This window comes from Salvelinus alpinus, chromosome 7 (genome assembly GCF_045679555.1).
Source record: "Salvelinus alpinus chromosome 7, SLU_Salpinus.1, whole genome shotgun sequence".
Taxonomy (NCBI): Eukaryota; Metazoa; Chordata; class Actinopteri; order Salmoniformes; family Salmonidae; genus Salvelinus; species Salvelinus alpinus.
The window spans coordinates 31,901,913-31,925,429 of NC_092092.1; the positions used below are offsets into that span (position 1 = coordinate 31,901,913).

General features: G+C 42.8%; 1 protein-coding gene across 14 annotated transcripts in view; it reads right to left on the minus strand.

Moving 5' to 3' along the window:
• cacna1g (calcium channel, voltage-dependent, T type, alpha 1G subunit) overlaps positions 1-23,517 on the minus strand; it is a 294,162-nt gene that overhangs the window by 35,129 nt on the left and 235,516 nt on the right. For all 14 annotated transcript variants that reach the window (XM_071409870.1, XM_071409877.1, XM_071409866.1 and 11 more), the window contains 5 exons: positions 22,138-22,206; positions 20,468-20,652; positions 5,651-5,777; positions 2,683-2,808; positions 2,166-2,255 (listed from right to left, as the gene is read on the minus strand). In XM_071409870.1, the coding sequence (XP_071265971.1) occupies positions 2,166-2,255; positions 2,683-2,808; positions 5,651-5,777; positions 20,468-20,652; positions 22,138-22,206 (597 nt within the window). The remainder of the gene's footprint in view (positions 1-2,165; positions 2,256-2,682; positions 2,809-5,650; positions 5,778-20,467; positions 20,653-22,137; positions 22,207-23,517) is intronic.

Consider the following 23,517-nt stretch of genomic DNA (forward strand, 5'->3'; position numbering starts at 1 on the left):
AAACATAATAACTATAATACCCACAGCTAGTAGCCATGTCTTCATCAAACAGTAAATTGAATGTCCTATTTTTTTTTTGCAGTTGTAGGCTACTACCCATGAGACCTATAGGTCTATTCCCTCGCTTTGGCTGGTGCACTTTTTGCGTGTGCACAGCGACATATCTCAAAGCCATATCAAATATCTTGGTTGTAAAATAATTGTTATTGAGCTGAATATTGAGAGTTGAGAAATAAAAATGATACCTACAGAAAGCGGACCCTCCTCTCCTCGACAGGGACAAGGGGACAAAGCTTCCAAAGTAGTGTTTTTCCCAAAATACAATTTTTCTCTCGAGAACATGGCGGAGAGGAGAGTGGCTCACTCATCAAACCAGCAGGCCTCAGCGAGGGCATAGGGGCAGGGTCGACAGTCCATTACAAGAATCATGAGGATAATGCACTTTACTGTTTGACCAAATCATGGTTTAGCAGCTCTACAAATGTGAAGTTTTGAGTGAGATGACAATGTATAATGTGCTTTTTCTACGTTTATAGGCACCTTTTCCGTTTTTACGATCCATGATCTTGGCTTTCTTAACTAATGACAGAGTCTGAGCAGGTCTCTTTGCTGATGCCGAGTTTGACTTTGAATGTGAGTTTACATGACCTCAGCCCAACCTATCAGAAAACCGGGCCGGCCCATCTTGGTAGGGAGGCCGGGCATTGCCCACTGATCAACCAAATGCTCATTATAGATTAGAATAACAGAGAAATTGCTAAAAAAAAACAGGCCCATGGGCACCTGGCCCATTTTATTTTTTATATTTTCTAATATTTTTGTGTGTGTCAATTTCAATCAGCCCACCCAACTAAAAAATGGTCCAGCCCATCTGGCATTACATAGTCTTCCTTCTTTTCACTTCGTCATACAGGCCAGTAATGTGGAGTGAATGCAATGTTGTTGATCCTTTTGTATTGTGGTGGCAGCACCATGTTATGGGTATACTTGTTGCCGGCAGGGACTGGGGAGTTTGTTAGGGTTAACATATGAAAGGAGCAAAGCCCAGGTAAAAAGTTCAAGCCCAACTAGCTCTTCTAAAAACCTAACCTTGGGATAGAGTTGTATTTTTCGGCAGGGCAATTACGCTAATGTTTACGCCAAAGACACACCAGAATGCCTTTCCAAGATGTGTTTAGTGTTCCTTAATGTTCAGTCTCCGTCCTGACTTAAAGAAGCTTAAAAACATCTGACACAAGATTTGAATATTGCATATTCCATCAATGACTCCAAACCAAACATATTGAGCTTGAGCAATTTTGACAAAAACAATGGATGTATGTTGCCCTAAGAGTTGAGATTCAAAATTATTCACAGCTGTAATGGCTGTCAGAGATTTTATATTTTATTTTACCTTTTTTTAACTAGGCAAGTCAGTTAAGAACAAATTCTTATTTTCAATGACGGCCTAGGAACAGTGGGTTAACTGCCTTGTTCAGGGGCAGAACAACAAATGTTTACCTTGTCAGCTCGGGTATTGGATCTTGCAACCTTTTGGTTACTAGTCCAAAGCTGATAACCACTAACCAACTGCCGCCCCCAAAGATGCTTCCACCTAAGTATTAACTCTGGGGTGTGAAGACATACGCAATCAATACATCCTCATTTTTCATTTGTTTGTAATTTGGAAATGTGCTATAATTTTTCTTTCACTTTGATTTTTAGGAAAAAATATATAACGAAATCCCTTTTTAGATTTACTTTTAAGGCAGCAAATGTGAAGACTGTGCAAAGGGTGTGTAAACTTTTACTAGCAACTGTGCATATGTGGGAGCACACATTAAAGGGGACTTGGCTAAGTCCCTCTTACTAATCTCAGTGTGTTGATGCTTCAGCGGTATTAGCAGCGAAAACAATCAAACAAACAACGGATTGTTTTATGGTTGGAGTTTCCATTAAGACAACAGTAAAGCGAAGGTAACACTTTTTCCTCTCTACAACACCTTACGTTCTACATTTATACAAGGATCAGTTGTATGCATTGATAAGTTCATTTATACATTTTTCCCATGTGTGGATGTGCATAATGTGTGGATGTGCATAATGTGTGGATGTGCATAATGTGTGTGTGTTTATGTGTGGCCGTGTGTGTGACTGGGTCTATGTATAGTGTGTCTGTTGTATACCTGTTGGTTGACTCCCACTGCATCTAATCCATCATACATGATATCCACCCAACCATCCTTAGAAGCCAGCACGAAGAGAGACATCAGAGCCTGAGAGAGAGAGAGAACGGGGGAGACAGAGACAAAGAGAGGGAGAAAAGAGATAGTGAGCAAGATAGAAGGGTGGAGAGAAAGAGAGAGAGAGAGAGAGAGAGAAAAGAGATAGTGAGCAAGATAGAAGGGTGGAGAGAGAGAGAAAGAGAGAGAGAGAGAGAGAGAGAGAGAGAGAGAGAGAGAAAGAGATAGTGAGCAAGATAGAAGGGTGGAGAGAGAGAGAGCAAGAGAGAGAGAGCAAGAGAGAGAGAGCGAGAGAGAGAGAGAGCGAGAGAGAGAGAGCGCGCGAGAGAGAGAGAGAGAGAGAGAGAGAGAGAGAGAGAAGGGGGGTGAGAGAAATAGGGTCACAAACAAGGTTTCCACAAGAGCATTTTAGAAAGAAAGTGGTGGAGATACATCCCACTGCAAGTATTGAGAATGGTACCTGTGCCAGGTTATCAAAGTTGTACTGCTGTCTAACCCATTTGTAGTTGGCAATTATACAGTCTGACTTGTTGGTGATGTTTCTCACGTCATCTCCCTGACATGCAAAGAACTTCCCCTTGAAGAGCTGAAGAAAAAAAATGCAGAGAGACACACACACACACACACACACACACACACACACACACACACACACACACACACACACACACACACACACACACACACACACACACACACACACACACACACACACACACACACACACACACACACACACACACACACACACACAATGGTCACACTAATGTCATCATTATGGTACATTCCAATTGCTCCTGTTTTTCCGTGATAGGATTCCCTTGCATGTTCCCCTAATTGTTATTCACACACACAGACACAGACACAGACACCCCACCCCACCCCACCCCCAAAAAACACACACACACACACACACGCACACACACACACACACACATGCGAGTAACCCGGACAAAGATGATCTATTATATTGATAAGATAGCCAATTGACCGCTCTAACAATGGAAATGCATGTCCTCAATGATTGAAGGCAGGCGAGATCAGTTGGGACCATTCTAGCCAATGAGAGGGCAGATACCGCATGTAAGCAACAGGCACAACTAAGTAGTTTTTCTCAAAGTTGCCACAATGCCACGTGCATCCACTTATATCAGTACATTTGTAACAACCTAAACATTACACAACTTCTATTCGATCAAATACGCCTCACATAATTCGACACTCTCTTATAGACCTCCATACAAAAACAGGCTTGTCTCACGGGGACAGATTTTGGGCGGAGTAAATCCTCTCGCTTTGCCTCATCCGCTCTGACCCGGACCCCAAGGACATCTAACTCGTTAGTGTAAATTGGACAGTGGATTAACGGCCATGTCTTCTCCATCTATATAACTTGACAAGCAGGGCTAGCCCTCACGGCTGAGTTATAGCCCAGAAATGCCTGGAAGACCACTTCTTCTGCTGACATGTCTCATGAAAAAACGTTTTTCTCAGAGGTGTTCCCTGATGTACGACCTATGAGTCCTCTCAGGGGGTGATTGGAGAAGAGGGGGTTTATGGGTAATGACATATTAGCCACTTGTCAGTTACAGTCCATTGATAGTGTTGTCACTCCTATACCAAAATCTGTCTGGTTTTAGAGCAAAACAGCTGAAAACAAGGTAATCAGTGATTTTCAGGATGCATAGGACAACAAACTGCATTGTGTTGAACTTTTGATTGATTTATTGAAAGCCTTTGACACTGTTGACCATGCCCTGTTGCCACGTAGATTCGAAAACATTGGTTTTGATGCTAGAGTGTTGGATTGGTTGCAAAACTATCTCTCCGACAGAAGCCAGCGTGTGGCACAGGAGGGCATACAGTTAGAGTTTCGACAACTCACGAAAGGAGTCCCTCAAGGGTCCATTTAACATTAAATGGCCAGCTGATCGAAGGAGTATCTTTGTATAAGTAGCTAGGCATTTGGTTAGATCAGGGTTGGTGTCAAACACACTCGGGGGGGGACTAAGTCAATATACTTTAAAATGACTAAAAACAAATCTTGACTTTGTCCAGCTCGCTAATAATAATCTAAATGAAAGCTAGACAGTCAGGGAGCATATAACATTCCTAAAAAGATGGATAGAGGACTATTTTTTGCAAATTTTGACAGTGAGGAAATATAACCAATTTTCAGGACCTCGTTAAAGACTGAAATGAATTTGACACCCCTGGGTTAGTCAGTGGTTCTCAATCCTGGTCCTGGGGACGCAAAGGGGAGCACATTTTAGTTTTTGCCCTAGCACTACACAGCTGATTCAAATGATCAACTCATCATCAGGCTTTGTCAGGTGTGTAGTGCTAGGGCAAAAACTAAAAAATGCTCCCCTTTGGGTCCCCAGGACCAGGCTGGAGAATCAGGTGTGTAGTGCTAGGGCAAAAACTAAAAAATGCTCCCCTTTGGGTCCCCAGGACCAGGCTGGAGAACCACTCAAACAGCACATTGAAAACGTGGAAAATAAACTGAAATTTAGTTTTTATTTTAATACATTTTTTCAATGTCAGTTAGGAAGGATTTTGTCCAAGAGACATTTTTATCTGTGTTGGACTAGGTTCACATTATTTACATGCGAGCCTCCGCCATTACCCTTAAGCTACTGGAAGTGGTGTATCACGGAGTGCTTAGGTTCATAACTAATGCAAGGCCACTCACCCATCACTGTAAACTACAGTATACGACACGGTGAAGTGGCCCTCCCTTCCTACCAGAAGGCTTGAGCAATAGTTGTGTATGAGGCTTGGGCTCCTCCATTCATATCTTTGCTCCTCGCTAACATCAACATCACAATCCTACAGCCTCCACTCTCAGTCAGTGCTCTCCTTCACAATTCCTAGGGCAAAGACGGAAATGGGGAAACAATCCTCCTACAATGCTTTTCTGGAGGAGAGGGTGTTACTGTCTGAGTTGAAATCTCTGCTAGAAGAAAATGGTATTGACCATTGTCATTGTTTTTTATGTATTGTATTGTGCGTTTGTGTCATGTGTATATGCTGACGACCTCCTGCTGACCTCTTGTCAGGTCCTCCTCAAAAAATAGGTTTCTAACCTCAATGGTATTTTACTGGTTAAATAAACGTAAAACATTTTTATAATAATAAACTCTGAGGTGGAGAGAAGAGTTTGGTGTATATAAGGAGTGGAGATGAGTTCTCATACCAAAGTTATTAAGATGTGAAAACTACCCGAAAGAAAAATGTTCCCTGACATTGGTTGAATCATATTGTTTTGGGAACAAAAATAGAAATAGATTACATTGAGATGTTGTGTCACTGATTTACACACAATACCCCATAATGTCAAAGTGGAATCATTTTTGAAATGTTTACAAATGAATAACAATATGCTGGGGCTTTTTGTATGGGTTGCATACATTGTCTATTCTCACCTGTACTCCCAGGATACCAAAGATGATGAAGAAAGCGCAGCAGATGACCACGATGTTCCCTATAGGCTTCAGAGACGACATCAGAGTCTCCACTACCAGCTTCAGACCTGGCGCCCTGCTGATCACACTGGAGAACACAGAGAGACACAGAGGCACAATGTTAAACGCAGAAGACTGATGAAGAGTGCAGGAGAGAGAGTTGTTTAGGTCTGTTACAGAGCAGCCAGGCCAGATGGAGACGCCTGTGGCTCTCCCTCCCCCTCTTCCCTTTCCCTTCTCCTTCCTTCCTCTTCCCCTTTCCCTTCTTCACCCATCGTCTCCTAGCCCTCTGTCCTTTTTTTCTGTCACAGGGAATCAGTGACAGTCAATTGCCCTCACCCCTCCAGTACCTCTTCCCCTCTTCTCACCTCTCTCTCTGCACCGTCTCTCCCCCTAATCAGTATGTATCTGTACTACCTGTCTGTCTATCTTTCTGTCTGTCTTTCAACCTCTCTGTCTTTCTACTTGTCTGTCACTCTCTACCACCTGACTGTCTATCTGTGAGGTGGCATGCTAAGCTCAGCTTTGTCTTCAGTCCAGTGGTCTCATATTCAGGGAGAAGGGGGGGGGGGGGGGTGAAAGGAAATCAATAGTTCATTAAGAGAAAAACTAAGAGAAGATATACGGAGGATATGGAGATAACACTGAGACTAAGACCAGATCAATAACACTGATCAGTACACAGCTATGGAGAAACACACAAACATAAGCATACACGGACAAACGCACACATTCACGGACCTACCCACTCCCCCACACCACACCACACCACACCACAAGTGTAACACATTTGGGATGACCATAAATGTAATTCTATCATCTGCTCTCTCTCTCTCAATTCAATTTAATTCAATTCAAGGGTTTTATTGGCATGTGAAACATATGTTAACATTGCCAAAGCAAGTGAAGTAGATAATAAACAAAAGTGAAATAAACAATAAAACTGTACAGTAAACATGACACTCACAGAAGTTCAAAAAGAATAAAGACATTTCAAATTGTTGTAACGATGTGCACATAGTTAAAGTACAAAAGGGAAAATGAATAAACATAAATATGGGTTGTATTTACAGTGGTGTTTGTTCTTCACTGGTTGCCCTTTTCTTGTGTCAACAGGTCACAAATATTGCTGCTGTGATGGCACTCTGTGGTATTTTACCCAGTAGATATGGGAGGTTATCAAAATTGGGTTTGTTTTCAAATTCTTTGAGGATCTGTGTAATCTGAGGGAAATATGGGTCTCTAATATGGTCATACATTTGGCAGGAGGTTAGGAAGTGCAGCTCTGTTTCCACCTCATTTTGTGGGCAGTGTGCACATAGCCTGTCTTCTCTTGAGAGCCAGGTCTGCCTACGGCGGCCTTTCTCAATAGCAAGGCTATGCTCACTGAGTCTGTACATAGTCAAAGTTTTCCTTAAGTTTGGGTCAGTCACAGTGGTCAGGAATTCTGCAACTGTGTACTCTCTCTTTAGGGCCAAATAGCATTCTAGTTTGCAGATTTTATTTTGTTAATTCTTTCCAATGTGTCAAGTAATTCTCTTTTTGTTTTCTCATGGTTTGGTTGGGTATAATTGTGTTGCTGTCCTGGGGCTCTGTGAGGTCTGTTTGTGTTTGTGAACAGAGTCCCAGGACCTGCTTGCTTAGGGGACTCTTCGCCAGGTTCATCTCTCTGTAGGTGATCGCTATGTTATGGAAGGTTTGGGAATTGCTTCCTTTTGGTGGTTGTAGAATTTAACGGCTCTTTTCTGGATTTTGATAATTAGCGCGTATCGGCTCTGCAAGCATTATTTGGTGGTTTACGTTGTACACTGAGGATATATTTGCAGAATTCTGCATGCAGTCTCAATTGGTGTTTACCCATTTTTGTAAATTCTTGGTTGGTGAGCGGACCCCAGACCTCACTACCATAAAGGACAATGGGTTCTATTCTATTCAAGTATTTTTGGGCCGATCCTAATTGGTATGTCAAATTTTATGTTCCTTTCGATGCCTTAGGAGGCCCTTCTTGCCTTGTCTCTCAGATCGTTCAAAGCTTTGATGAAGTTACCTGTGGCGCTGATGTTTAGCCTGAGGTATGTATAGTTTTTTGTGTGCTCTAGGGCAACAGTGTGTAGATGGAATTTGTATTTGTGGTCCTGGCAACTGGGCCTTTTTTGGAACACCATTATTTTTGTCTTACTGAAATTTACTGTCAGGGCCCAGGTCTGACCTACTGGGAATATTTACTAGGATTAAATGTCAGGAATTGTGAAAAACTGAGTTTAAATGTATTTGACTAAGGTGTATGTAAACTTCCGACTTCAACTGTATCTCACGGTAGTTATTGGGGTCAAATTTGTCTCCACCTTTGTGGATTGGGGTGATCAGTCCTTGGTTCCAAATATTGGGGAAGATGCCAGAGCTAAGGATAATGTTAAAGAGTTTAAATATAGCCAATTGGAATTTGTGGTCTGTATATTTTATGATTTTATAGAGGATACCATCAACACCACAGGCCTTTTTGGGTTGGCGGGTTTGTATTTTGTCCTGTAGTTCATTCAATGTAATTAGAGAATCCAGTGGGTTCAGGTAGTCTTTAATAGTTGATTCTAAGATTTGTATTTGATCATGTATATGTTTTTGCTGTTTGTTCTTTTTCTCCTGCTCTTTCTCCTGTTGATTTTGTCTCACCACAGTCCATAGTGCAGATATGTCTCTCTCCACCTCCAGCTCTCCGGGTCTGGTTGATGGGGTGTTGTTGAGCTGGACTATTTTTTGTGCTGACTGGAGTGTGTTCACCTGCTGTTCCAGCTCCACATGCCTTACCTCCAGCTGGGGGAATGTATCCTTCATTTCAATGAGGGAGTAGTAATCTGTGCTGGGAGGTTGACTTTCCACTAGAGGTTGCTCATCTGTGGGGTTGTATAATGAAGAGGTCTGGTCTGACACACTCGAGGTGGGGGTATCTTTCTCAAGAGAGAGCTTATCCTGCTGAGCTATCTCTTTGATTATGTGAAAGTCCAGCTGAAACTGCTTGGGCTTGCCCTGTACCATTACTGTTCCAGACTTGTACAGGTTGACATTGGCTGACTCATAGTCCTCGTTGTCTAGTATCCTGAGTTTCCACCCTTCGCTAACACCCCCCCCCCCCCCCCTCTCCAACACTGCACCATGCCAGGGGATGGTCTGTGTGGAAGATTACGTTGCTTATGTTCCTATTTTTATAATTGTCAGCAAAAAGTGTTTCTTAATTGTCCTGTATTGTAATTTCCTCTGAACTGCCGGAGGGGGCTTCATAGGCCTCTGCATTTGGGTGGGGTAGGCTGTGAAACTATCCTGCCATTGTTGGGCTCAAGGGCCTTGACTCCTCTCACTTCACTCCTCAGTATTAATTGAAGTTGCAGTCAGATATGTTCTGTCCTAGCAAGGTTGGATGGTGTTTTCAGGTTTCTGTTGCTTGTCTGCCAGAGCATTTGCTGTATAGCTTGGAAATAATCATCTTTGGTAGTTGTAATCCTTCCAGGTCCTTTTGTCCAAAATCAGGTTGTAGGTTTAGAGTTTTGATTTGGAGTCAGGGTTATGTTGTGGAGGGTAGCATCCTGTATATGTCCTTGCCAAAAAATCCAAGTGTAAAATCTACCTTTTATATATTTGACCACTTTTTGTAAAAAAAACTCCCTCCCTCCCTCCCTCCCTCCCTCCCTCCCTCCCTCCCTCCCTCCCCCCCATGCCCCTCCCATACACCCAGTGTATACCAGAGAGAGAGATAGAGGGAGGAAACATGAGAAGACGAGGGAGAAACGGCAAGACATTCAGCGAGTCCACAGAGGATAGAAACTTGTCATCCTTGTTTGTACAGTTAAGTAGGGTCTCGTCTCTCCTACCGTTCCCATGTCCTTGCTTATGTATCTAGCACAGCAAATCATGAATGTTTCTTACCTCATTGTTTTCTAAGTCTGCATATAAAAGCAGTGATTTCTGCTCATGACATTCAAGATGCATCATCTTTGGAACAAAAACAATGTTAGTTTATAGTCAAGGTGCTTGTCTTGCCAAGTCTTGTATGACAAGTCAATACACACTGATGATTATAGCAAGGACTCTTTCAATAATGTCTATTCATTCATGGTTTCCCTCCCTCCGTCAATCCCTCGCTCGGAAGAAAGATAACAAGTAAAGTAATAAGCGAGACGCTCGTTCCCGAGCAGAGAACGACTCTGATTAAACGACTCTGAGCAAGGGATGGAGGATGAAGGGGGAAGGAGAGATGGACAGAAGGAGAGATGGATGGAGGGATGGATAGAGGGAGGTACTTTAGAGATGGAGGGAGAGATGGGCCCTACCCTATCCTACCCCTACATTACTTCTCCTCTCTCTACCCTCCTCTTCTCTTTCTGTCTCCCCCCTTTTTCTCCACATTTGATACACACCTTTCAATTTTACTCTTGTATTATATTCACTGTGAATTTACCATCTATAAATAAAGGTTTTTCTTACTGTGTATGTGTCATTTCCACCCTCTTAGTATGAATACAATCATTGTGAGACACTCTTCTGGATGAAAGCATTAGCTAAGCGACTGGGATGTAAAATGTATATGTTTGGAGGCTGTTTTAATTAACACGGGAGTTAACGAAGCGCCCAGTCACGGGGCGAGGGGTACGAGGATACAACCCCCCAGATAATTACATCACCTACTGGGAGAGACGGATGAGCCAAAACACACAGCTGACAGGGGTCAACCAAGGGAAGACAGAGAGGATACATCAATAAACAATGTGGCTAACACTCCTGACCCCCGCCACCCTGGCATTTTGGAACAGTCTATCTTCCCCCTGGTTGCAGCTAGTTGTGAGAGAGTTATGTTGAAATAAGGTGACTTAAGGAGACATAAAGGGGATGTAAGGTGTCTTAAAGGGGACATTTAGGGGCTAACAACAGGATTCCCTGTGGTGAAGCCTGAATTGAGGTCACAGTGTTGATGGATGATTACAGTAGTGTGTATGTGCCATGTTAAACAAAGACACACACACACACACACACACACACACACACACACACACACACACACACACACACACACACACACACACACACACACACACACACACACACACACACACACACACACACACACACTCCTGGAGACTCCTCTCTGCTCCTGTATAATGGCATTAATATCCCTAATGAGGAAAACCAACACACACCTGCAGACAGAGACATAAATACACACACATGCGCACATACATGCACTGGTATCTGGGACAATGTGAGTAGTTGGAGTAGAGTGTAGGACCGTTTTTTTCTTCTCTTCTTGTCTTTTCTTTCTTACCTACTTCAGCATATTCAGTATGCAGAGTGTTAGAACAGAACAGTCACTGAGGATGGATGAATGGATGAAATGAAGAGAAGAAAAAGATTAGTAAAAAGGAACAGGGACTCTTTCTCACTGGCCGTAATGTCACCTAAGTGTGTGTGTATGTGTGTGTGTATGTGTGTGTGTGTGTGTGTGTGTGTGTGTGTGTGTGTGTGCGCGCGCGCGTGAACCTTACACACTCCAATGCTTGAGGGGAAAACACAGACCGATGACTCATGTTTAATTCACACAGTCTTCTCCTCTCTTCCCCTGAAACCAAACTAAAGACTGAACTGACAAACTGAAAATCACAAGTACAATTCCAATGCTCTAGTGTGTTGCTCTTCTCCCTTTTGTTTGTTTGATAGTTTGAATGTGAAAAGAAATTGATCTGCATACTTTTTAGCTATTAATGCTTTAGAGTTTTGTCAAGCATTGATTTTCTCCATTATTTTAATTTAGTCCTATGAGATGCTTGCCACACAAGCTCAGTTCAGAACACATTAAGCCCTCATTTTCAGAGAATTCCTTGAAGCGTAACTTTAATTCTCTGTCAAATTAACTGAACTTTCTCTGAGACAGCCTTCAGTACATCCATAGCTTTAGATACAATATATCACAGAAACCCAGACCAGCATACTAATATTATGGCCATTTCATGCACTCCACCTCTCCTCAACTGTCCTCCCCTCCCCTCTTCTCCTCTCTTCTCGTCCGAGCGTTGCGGTTTAACAGCTAATTAACACACTTAGACAAAAGGGTTCCAAAAGGGTTCTTCGACTTTTCCCATAGGAGAGCCCTTTTTGGTTCCAGGTAGAACCCTTTTGGTTTCCATGTAGAACACTCTGTGGAAAGGGTTTTACATGGAACCTAAAAGGGTTCTACCCGGAACCAAAAAGGGCTCTTCAAAGGGTTATCCTATAGGGACAGCCTAAAGAACCCTTTTAGGTTCTAGATATCACCTTTTTTTCTAAGAGTGTACTCTCAACAGAGATATTATTATTGTATTATTCCTGATCGGAGCGATCAGCTGTAGCGTCAGCGGAGAAGAGAGAACACCAGCTTAACGTTTCTCTCCGTTTCTTTATCCATCTCCCCTTCTCTCGCTCTACCTCGCATGTCGCTTACTTTCTAACCTATTTCTCTCTCACGCACTATTCCCGCCAGCTCCAAGTCAGGATCTTACTAAAGTGTTGAAACTGACAAAGAACTTGAATAAATACATTAACTACATATTCCTTGATGTGTAGTTTGTGGGAAACATAGTGCCCTCAAAGCTCATCACTAAGCTAAGGACCCTGGGACTAAACACCTCCCTCTGCAACTGGATCCTGGACTTCCTGACGGCCGCCCCCAGGTGGTGAGGGTAGGTAACAACACATCCGCCATGCTGATTCTTAACACAGGTGCCTTTTAAGGGTGCATGCTCAGTCCCCTCCTGTACTCCCTGTTCAGCCACGACTGCGTGGCCAAGCACGACTCCAACACCATCATTAAGTGTGTGATGACACAACAGTGGTAGGCCTGATCACCGACAACGATGAGACAGGCTATAGGGAGGAGGTCAGAGTCCTGGAGGTGTGGTGCCAGGAGAACAACCTCTCCCTCAACGTGAGCAAGGCAAAAGAGCTGATCGTGGACTACAGGAAAAGAGGGCCGAATAGCTCCCCATTGACATACACCGGGCTGTATTGGAGCGGGTTGAGAGTTTCAAGTTCCTTGGTGTCATGGTTTAAACACACCAAGACAGCTGTGAAGAGGACACAACAACAGGAGACTGGAAATATTTGGCATGGGTTCCCAAATCCTCAAAACGTTCTGCAGCTGCACCATCGAGAGCATGCTGACCGGATGCATCACCGCCTGGTATGGCAACTACTCGACATCCGACCATAAGGTGTTACAGAGGGTAGTGTGCGGACGGCTTAGTACATCACTGGGGCCAAGCTTTCTGCCATCCAGGACCTATGTACTAGGCGGTGTCAGAGGAAGGACCAAAAATTTGTCAAAGACTTCAGTCACCCAAGTCATAGACTGTTCTCTCTGCTACTGCACGGCAAGCGGTACTGGAGTGCCAAGTCTAGGTCCAAAAGGCTCCTTAACAGCTTCTACCCCCAAGCCATAAGACTGCTGAACAAGTGATCAAATGGCCAACCGGTGTCACGTTAGCATAACTGTTCGGGAGACAGGCGCAGGAATGCGTAATATGTTTTTTTATTTCTTTACCCCAAATTACAGCGTGCCATGTAAAGGCACAGGGACGAAGACCAAACAAACACGTATACAACACACAGGGTAGAAACCCAAACAAAAGAGCGAGGAGTACCTCAAATAAATAACACAAGCGCACAATGATTATCACATGGGACGCGACCTGTAATCAATTGCACAATCCACAATGGCACAAAAGCCAAAACACACAGCACAGGTACTCACATGACCAACGGACATAGTAACAATAATCGACAGCCCAATGGTGAAACAAAGGGCAGATTTATACAAATACAATCAGTGGGAATGGGGACCAGGTGTGCACAATGACACAGTTCTATTGTGTGTAGATTGATGAGGAACATTTTATATTTAATCAATTTTAGAATAAGGATATAATGTAACAAAATATGAAAAAAATGAAGGGGTCTGAATACTTTCCCAATGTTTGTACATAAACCCACATCAACTAAACAAACTATATTATAGAAAATGACTGTTGATCTGATGGGTTCACACTGCTGAGATCACACACACAAATATGAACTCGAAGATAAAAGCAATTCTAGTTTGGAGGCAGGGATAGTAGATTCCATTTCCAAGCGGTCAGGGGTCATAATTGAGAGGGGTCAGGTAGGATATTGAAGTGGGTATCCTCAGAGTTTTGTGGGTAAATTGGGCAGGAAAAATGAATATTTGATTTTTGTGCTCTTCCTGAGATGTTGATAAATATTTTAGTGCAGGCAAAGCCTCTAGAGCTTCACGAGAGGAGAGCCATGAGGTAAGGGAAAACACACACACACACACACACACACACACACACACACACACACACTGTGCTGCACGACGACAAACACAAACACAAACACACACCAACAGGATCACAAAAAAATACAACTTTTACATTACCAATAAAATGGTCTGACGGTGAGGTGGACATACTCCATATTCAAATGCCGAAAGAAAGAAATGATCTCATTACAATACATTTGAATAGAAAGTCAGCAAAAATAGATAAGATCTTGCTAGCATGGAATTGAAAATAGCGGATTATTTGTGGAAGAATTTCCCTGATTAACTCTTTAGTCATATCCCAGTTTATGTATTTGCTTATGGCCTTGCCACACTTTTTAAATGATATGAGCAAAAAATATTCAATTTTGTTTTGAACGGTAAGCCAGACAAAATTAAACGGGCCTATTTATATAATGAATATTTTAACGATGTATGCTGAGAGTCGGGAAGCAAGTTCAGTGAGTGAATACATTTAATAAATAAATGAACAAAACAAAAAACACAAACAGCGCACCGACATGACACAGAAACAGAAACAATGACAACTGGGGAAGAAACAAATGGGAGTGACATATAAAGGGCAGGTAATCAAGGAGGGGATGGAGTCCAGGTGAGTTCATTATGCGCAAATACGCGTAACGCTGATGACAGGTTTGCGCCCTAACGAGCAGCCTGGTGACCGAGGCCAGAGAGGGAGCACACGTGACAGAACCCCCTCCCTGACGCGCGGCTCCAGCTGCAGGACGCCGACCAAGATGACGATCCCGGGGATCAGGAGCGGACCGGTCACCTCTGCTAAGGAGCGGGAGCCTGTTGATCAAGCTGAGGCGCAGGAGCATGACGACCTCGAGCGCCGGAGAGAGAGCATACGTGACAGTACCCCCTCCCTGGCGCGTTTGGCTCCAGCCGCAGGACGCCAACCACAGAAACGATCCCAGGGATCCAGAACGGACCGGTCGCATCTGCTGAGGCTCAGAAACCTTGACGAACCGGCTGAGAGGTAAGAGCCTGATGAGCTGGCTCAGACCTCCCCGCTTGCCACGGCTGAGGCACGGGTAACTGTTCATGCAGCTTAGGCATGGGAGCCTATCCAACCCAGTGAGGCATGGGAGCCTACAAACCGGCTGAGGCCTCCCAGGTAGCTCAGTTCCAACACCCAGACCCGACATCACCCCCAACACAAAAATAAATACATTTTTAAAAAACACTCCCTGTGTTCGTGTGTCTTGGCATACTGCCTTACGTTAGTGTCGTGTTCTTGGTTTTGTTGTTATATTCAAACGTTTCACCTGCACCTGCTTCCGACTCACCGCCCATCATTACAAATATGAATTTGGAGGGCAGAAATGATTAAATATTAAGCATTAGACATCTCACTAAAGGTTTCAATGATACAAAAGTTATACTTAAATCAGAACTGGTTCTCTTAAATCAAATCAAATGTTATTGGTCACATACACATGTTCAGCAGATGTTATTGCGGGTGTAGAGAAATGCTGCACTATCTCCAACAGTGCAGCAATATCTAACAAGGAATATCTAACAATTTCACAACAATACACACAAATCTAAAGTAAAGGAAAGGAATTAAGAAAATATGCAGTTGAAGTCGGAAGATTACATACACTTAGGTTGGAGTCATTAAAACTCGTTTTTCAACCACTCCACAAATCTCTTCTTCACAAACTATAGTTTTGGCAAGTCGGTTAAGACATCTACTTTGTGCATGACTGTAATTCACTGTATCACAATTCCAGTGGGTCAGAAATGTACATACACTAAGTTGAATGTGCCTTTAAACAGCTTGGAAAATTCCAGAAAATTATGTCATGGCCGAGGTAGGAAAATGATGTGGATATATTGAAGCAACATCTCAAGACATCAGTCAGGAAGTTAAAGCTTGGTCACAAATGGGTCTTCCAAATGGACAATGACCCCAAGCATACTTCCAAAGTTGTGGCAAAATGGCTTAAGGACAACAAAGTCAAGGTTTTGGAGTGGCCATCACAAAGCCCTGACCTCAATCCTGTAGAAAATTTGTGGACAGAACTAAAAAAGCATGTGCGAGCAAGGAGGCCTACAAACCTGACTCAGTTACACCAGCTCTGTCAGGAGGAATGGGCCAAAATTCACCCAACTTATTGTGGGAAGCTTGTGGAAGGCTACCCGAAACGTTTGACCCAAGTTAAACAATTTAAAGGCAATGCTGCCAAATACTAATTGAGAGTATGTGAACTTCTGACCGACTGGGAATGTGATGAAAGAAATAAAAGCTGAAATAAATCATTCTCTCTACCATTATTCTGACATTTCACATTCTTAAAATAAAGTGGTGATACTAACTGACCTAAGATAGGGAATTTCTACTAGGATTAAATGTCAGGAATTGTGAAAAACTGAGTTTAAATGTATTTGGCTAAGGTGTATGTAAACGTCCGACTTTGTAGTCACAGTGGGTACTTCATCTCCTATACACTTCCTGATAAACTCAGTCACCGTATCAGTGTATTCGTCTCAGGCTACCCAGAACATATCCCAGTCCGCGTGATCAAAAGCGTGGACTCCGATTGGTCAGACCAGCGTTGAATAGTCCTTAGCACAGGTTTCCTGTTTGAGTTTCTGCCGATAGGAAGGGAGGAGCAAAATGGAGTCATGATAAGATTTTCTGAAGGGAGAGCGGGGGAGGGCCTTGTAGGCATCCCGGAAGTTGGAGTTGCAGTGGTCGAGTGTTTCAGCAGCGCGAGTTCTACAGTCAATGTGTTGATAGAACTTCGGTAACGTTTTCCTCAAATTTGCTTTGTTAAAATCCCCAGCTACATTAAATACGGCCTGAGGATATGTGGTTTCCAGTTTGCATAAAGTCAAGTGAAGTTCTATGAGGGCCGTCTTGGTATCGGCTTGAGGGGGACTATACACGGCTGTGACTATAACTGAAGATAATTCGCTTGGGAGGTAATACAGTTGGCATTTGATTGTGAGGTATTCTAGGTCATGTGAACAAAAGGACTTGAGTTCCTGTATGTTAGCATAATCACACCATGAGTAGTTAATCATCAAACATACACCCCCACCCTTCTTTCCGGAGAGATATTAATTCCTGTTTGCGCGATGAACTGAGAACTCAACTGGCTGTACGGATTCAGACAGTATATCCCGAGAGATCCATGTTTCCGTGAAACAGACTATGTTACAGTCCCTGATGTCTCTCTGGAAGGAATTCCTAGCCCTGAGCTCGTCAACTTTATTATCCATCGATTGAACATTAACGAGTAACATACTCAGAAGCAGTGGGTGGTGTGCGCACCTCCTGAGTCAGACTAGAAGTCCACTCCGAATATCTCTTCTCCGCCGGCAGTATTTTGGATCAGCCTCTGGAATCAGTTCAATTGCCCTGGGGGGTACGAACAAAGGATCAGATTTGGGAAAGTTGAATTCCTGGTCGTAATACTGGCAAGTTACCGCCGCTCTGATATCCAAAAGTTCTTCCCGGATGTATGTAATAACACAAAAAAAAATCTGGGTTAATAATGTAAGACACAGCACATAAAAAAAATACTGCAAAGTTGCCTGGGAGCTAGAAGCACGGCTGCCCTATCTGTCGGCGCCATTTTCTTCATTTAATCTCTAGCAGATTAGTAAGAATTTCTCACCCCATGTTCAAGAATTGCCTTTTTCCCTTTATTGAGATTACAACCTCTCACTTTCGGTTATGTTAAAATTAAATCATCTCCATATCGCTATTTTTAAAACAAGCCATAGAAAGTTGGTTGCAATTTCAGTTTAATCCACCAAAAAAGGCTGATCAAATATTACAACAAATATTATGGTTAAACTCAAATATACTAATTGATACAAAAAAAACATATTAGAAGGCCAGCATCCCGGAGTCGCCTCTTCACTGTTGACGTTGAGACTGGTGTTTTGCGGGTACTATTTAATGAAGCTGCCAGTTGAGAACTTGTGAGGCATCTCTTTCTCAAACTAGACACTCTAATGTACTTGTCCTCTTGCTCAGTCGTGCACCGGGGCCTCCCACTCCTTTTCTATTCTGGTTAGAACCAGTTTGCGCTGTTCTGTGAAGGGAGTAGTACACAGCGTTGTATGAGATCTTTAGTTTCTTGGCAATTTCTTGCATGGAATAGCCTTCATTTCTCAGAACAAGAATAGACTGGCGAGTTTCAGAAGAAAGTTATTTGTTTCTGGCCATTTTGAGCATGTAATCGAACCCACAAATGCTGATGCTCCAGATACTCAACTAGTCTAAAGGCCAGTTTTATTGCTTCTTTAATCAGAACGACAGTTTTCAGCTGTGCTAACATAATTGCAAAAGGGTTTTCTAATGATAAATTAGCCTTTTAAAATGATAAACTTGGATTAGCTAACACAGCGTGCCATTGGAACACAGGAGTGATGGTTGCTGATAATGGACCTCTGTACGCCTATGTAGATATTCCATAAAAAATTTGCTGTTTCCAGCTACAATAGCCATTTACAACATTAACAATGTCTACACTGTATTTCTGATCAATTTGATGTTATTTTAATGGACAAAAAATGTGCTTTTCTTTCAAAAACAATGACATTTCTAAGTTACCCCAAACTTTTGAAAGGTAGTGTACTGTACAGTATGTATGGCCTTGTGTCAATTGCGAATGGTAGCCTAAGTCAGTGGTGCTCAATTCTCTCATCAGCGACTGCCAGCTGTTCCAGAACTAGCACACCTGATTCAATTTGTTAATTAAAACAATAATAATGCCTATGGAATTTTAACAATATAATATGGCTAACCAGAATAAAAAACCCTGTATGTTTCTTCAAAAGGATCTACAAGGAACCTTTGAGATTGAGACATTTTCATTATAGAACCATTCTCCATAAAGGTTCTATATAGAACCATAAAAAAGGGTAGAACCTCTTTTTATGGTTCTTTATAGAACCCTAAAACTCAACTCTGGATCTCGAAGCCAGTTCCACTGCATTTTTTTCGTTGTTCTCTTCTAATCATGGACTGATTTAGACCTGGGACACCAGGTGCTACTGTAGCAATTAATTATCAGGTAGAGCAGAAAACACACAGGTACCGGACCTCGTAGGGTAAGAGTTGAATACCCCTGTTATAAAACCTTAGGAAAGGGTTCTTTATAGCACCATAAAGGTTCCATTTAAAGCATGGTTCTTTATAGAAACTTCAAAAAATTGTTATATAAAGCACCAAAAAGGTATCCGCTATGGTTACAAGTCAAATAACCCATATTTGGTTCTATATATAACCATTTGTTTTAGTGAGAAAATGTATGAAAAGAAAATCTCATCCACAACAGCAATATTTTCAATTAACTCTGTAACTCTTCCAGCAATTAAATTTTTTCACCACTGCCACCAGTTTGGAGTCAAAACATTTACAACAAAGACCTATTGACATAATAAAATAAATAAAATTGTGTAAAAAATATAAAGGAGCCTCCCGGGTGGTGCAGTGGTCTAGGGCACTGCATCGCAGCGCTAGCTGTGCCACCAGAGATTCTAGGTTCGCGCCCAGGCTCTGTCGCAGCCGGCCGCGACCAGGAGGTCCGTGGGGCGACGCACAATTGGCCTAGCGTCGTCCGGGTTAGGGAGGGTTTGGCCGGTAGGGATATCCTTGTCCCATCGCGCACCAGCGACTCTTGTGGCGTGGCGGGCCGGGCGCAGTGAGCGCTAACCAAGGTTGCACGGTGTTTCCTCCGACACACTGGCTTCCGGGTTGGATGCGCGCTGTGTTAAGAAGCAGTGTGGCTTGGTTGGGTTGTGTTTCGGAGGACGAGCCCGTACGGGAGTTGTAGCGATGAGACAAGATAGTAATTACTAACAATTGGATACCACGAAATTGGGGAGAAAAAGGGGGTAAAATTTAAAATTTAAATAAATTATATAAGGGATATTTCAGGCAAAATCCCTCATATTAAACACGAATGGTATTCACTAAATTAATGGGTTATATATATTATAATCTTTTACAGCTTTGTAATTTTTTTAAAATGTATGTCAAAATCATCTTATTTTATGATTTTTTTACATAGATTTTTTATATTTAACCAGTAACCCTAGTGGGAAGCAGCTGCAGGATGATTTTGCTCCTAAAAACGGGCGTTACACACGACTGAGATGCATTTCAAAATATTGCATAAGATATGTAGCTCTTGAAATATGGATATTGTACATGTCAATATTGCGATTTCAATGTGAATTTGATTCATTGTGCAGGCCTAAGAGATACAGTATGTCAAGTTAGTACAGCATACTGTATATTGCGAAAGTCTCACACTCTGTTGGCTGGTAGATATACTGTACTGTTTTGGGAACAGGTCTTTTTGTGGTATTGTGAGAAGGTGCGTATGTGTTTGTGTGTGTGAGTATATGTGCGTGTGTATTTGTGTGGGTCCACTGTTTGTGTAACTCACCGTAGTGGCCTGAGCGTCCGTAGCAAGCGCAGCACTCTGAGCATGCCCAGTATCTTGGGGCTGCTGTTCGATACCAACGAGACCAGGATATCTATGGCTGAGATCATCACTAAAATCCCATCTAGAATGTTCCAGCTGCTCCTCAGGTAGGTCTTATCACCAAGTAACCAGCCCAGTGCTGCCACCTGAGAATATACACAGACACTGGGTTAACGACATACATGCTACAAAATTACATTCACAAAGAAAGACAGTAACGCACACGCATATACACAAACACACATAGTCAAAGTAGTCAATCAGAGAGGCACCTCTAGAGTTGTGCAAAGTAAATTAGGCCAAGTCAAGTGAGATACAAACTTTTGTCGTTGAAGACTTTTCTTCTCTCCGTATTTCAATCTACAAAAATGACTGAGACACAACAAGAACCCATAGAAACTTCACAAACTGCATCTCAACTAGGCATGGCTTCATTTGCATATGCTGTGCCTCGTCAGAGCGTTAAGGCATGAATCTATATATAACCAGGCAGTATCAAAGAGAATGATCAAACCCCTGATGAACAAAGACGTGTCGAGGTTACAAAGCCTTTGGTTCCTATGCCCCTGTCAGTTTCCCCCAGACATCTGACTTCCTGTGTGTGACGTTAATTAACCTCCCCCGAGCCCCATTATTCCTGGGCATGATTTCCATTTTTTGTCCGTCTGCCCTCAATGTGTGTGCGTGTGTGTGTGTGAGCCCTGGCATTGCGTTGGGCACCAGAATAGAAATGGAGGTCTTAGTGAGTGACACCTGTGAACTTTCTCTAGCCCTCACCCCTCCTCACCGCTCCCTACCCCTGCCACAAGCCTCTATACGTAGACATGACCCTCCATTCAAAGCCAGGATATTTGAATATCGGCTAGACAATCCTTTCCTTAGTATTAGTAACAGGTGTCTCGCTCTCTTTGTGTGTGTGTGTATGTGTGTGTGTGCAAGCATTCCCTCCCATTCGTGTGAGTGTGTGTTTGAGGCTTACCGAGGTATCACACTGAAAGCCTGTTTTCTTAAAGGCTTTGTCTGTCTTAATGACAGTGAAACAGCAGAGCTGAAGATCAATCATTTGGAGGTGGTCCGTGCCTTAATGTATTTCTGTCATCTTAGCTATCTAAGGTATTTCAGGTACTTTAGGTACTTTGTTAGGCTCTATTTTCTCATCTAGGATCTATTTTCTCATCTCACTCTAAATGGTGACCGTTAATGAAACACACAACGGTACTTCCGTTCCCCTCCCCCTCATCTCTCTCTATTTCTTCAAATAAGCTTTGGGGCAGAATGAACACAGAAACCACTGATGGATATGAGGCTTTATAAGAAGTCCTCATAGGAGTAGGATACATTTTCCCCCGAGACACTGATCTATGGTCAGTTGGGCATTTTTTTACTCTTACTGAAAAGGTTCGGACTCAGGTAAGATAGGCTGATCTTAGATTTGTGCCTACGGGCAACTTCTACCTAACATGTCCTGATATCAGCCAGAGGGCGAAGAGATTTAACCTGGCTCTGTGGATTAGACCAGATCTGTGGAGGCCTTAACCACAGCCCCGAGGCACAGTGATCAGTGTGTCTTCCTGGGTAGGAGAGTGTGGGTTTACCCGCTGGTAGGATCTGTCTCCCTGGTCCCCTCTTACCTTGACTGTCATCTCAGCCACGAAGATCGCTGTGAAGATGTAGTTGGATAACGTGAGGAAGATACGCTCCTGCAGAGAGAGAGAGAAAGAGACAGAGAGAGAGAGAGACAAAGACAGAGAAAGAAAGCGAGAGAGATAGAAGACAGGAAGAGAGGAAGATTTAGCATTTTTCAGCATGTTTGTACAAAAATATCGATTTAGGGTTGTATAAACTTGGATTTATTTTACAATGACATATACAGGATACTACCTTCCACAACATAACCTTCACTCCAAATCAAAACTCCAAACCTACAACCTGATTTTGGACAAAATACATTTTTTATTACCAAGAATTCTTACTGCTAAGGACTATCCAGCAACATTTCTGACAAACCAGCAACCGGCAAAAGAAGCGCAACAGAAACCCATAAATATCCTCCAACCGGGAACGGAGTAGGTAAAGTCCATTCTGAAGCTACTTCGAAAGCCTAGAATGAAAAGAAAATTACAATAATCTCTAGATATTTCACTTTATGGAGACTGAATGCTAAGTTAAAAAGCTACCAAGCTTGCTAGGAAAGAAAATACCCGGCTACAACATTAACTAGAACTGAAGTGTGAAGTGAGAGGCGTGAAGCCCCTGTGCCCAACAATGGCAGCAGAGTTTCTCCCTCACCCAAATGCAGAGGCCTCTTTGGCCAACTGCTCCATGGCTTCCCTCTGTGCAGAGGTCTCCCTTTGGATATTAAAAATGACAAGGCACGGAAAGAGTACAAAGAGAAGCTCCTGATGGACAATACAGAGACACTTTTTGCTGACTGCTACTGTAGAAAAATGGGAACGTAAGCAACCTAATCTCACACACAGACCATCCCTGGCCATGGCACACAGCTATACCTCTCTCTTAAGAGAGAGGGTATTGGCGGAGGGTGGAAAATCAGAATAGTGTGAAATGAGGACCCTGAGACTGAGACACCCTCTGTCAACCTGTACAAGAATGGAACAGTGGTGGAGCAGCGCAACTTTATACATTTCCAAAAGGATGACAGAAGGAGCTTTCTTTTGGTGACGACTACCCCACCCCGAGTGAGTCTGATCACATCTATTCAAACTGTCCTGCAGACGAGGATAGTCAACCCCCCAGCACTGAACACACTGATGCTAACACACTGATGCTCCTACATCATTGAGTGGGATAAATTCACAGAGCTGGAGAAAGAGATAGCTCAGAGAGCTAGTCCACACACAGCACAGACACACAAAACCGACTAGCACAACAAAACATTTTTATTATCAATCTACACACAAAGCCTCATAATAACAAAGCAAAAACAGTTTTTTTGAAATGTTTGCAAATAGTTAATAGTAGGCTTCGAGGGGACTCTTACGGTAGGTACA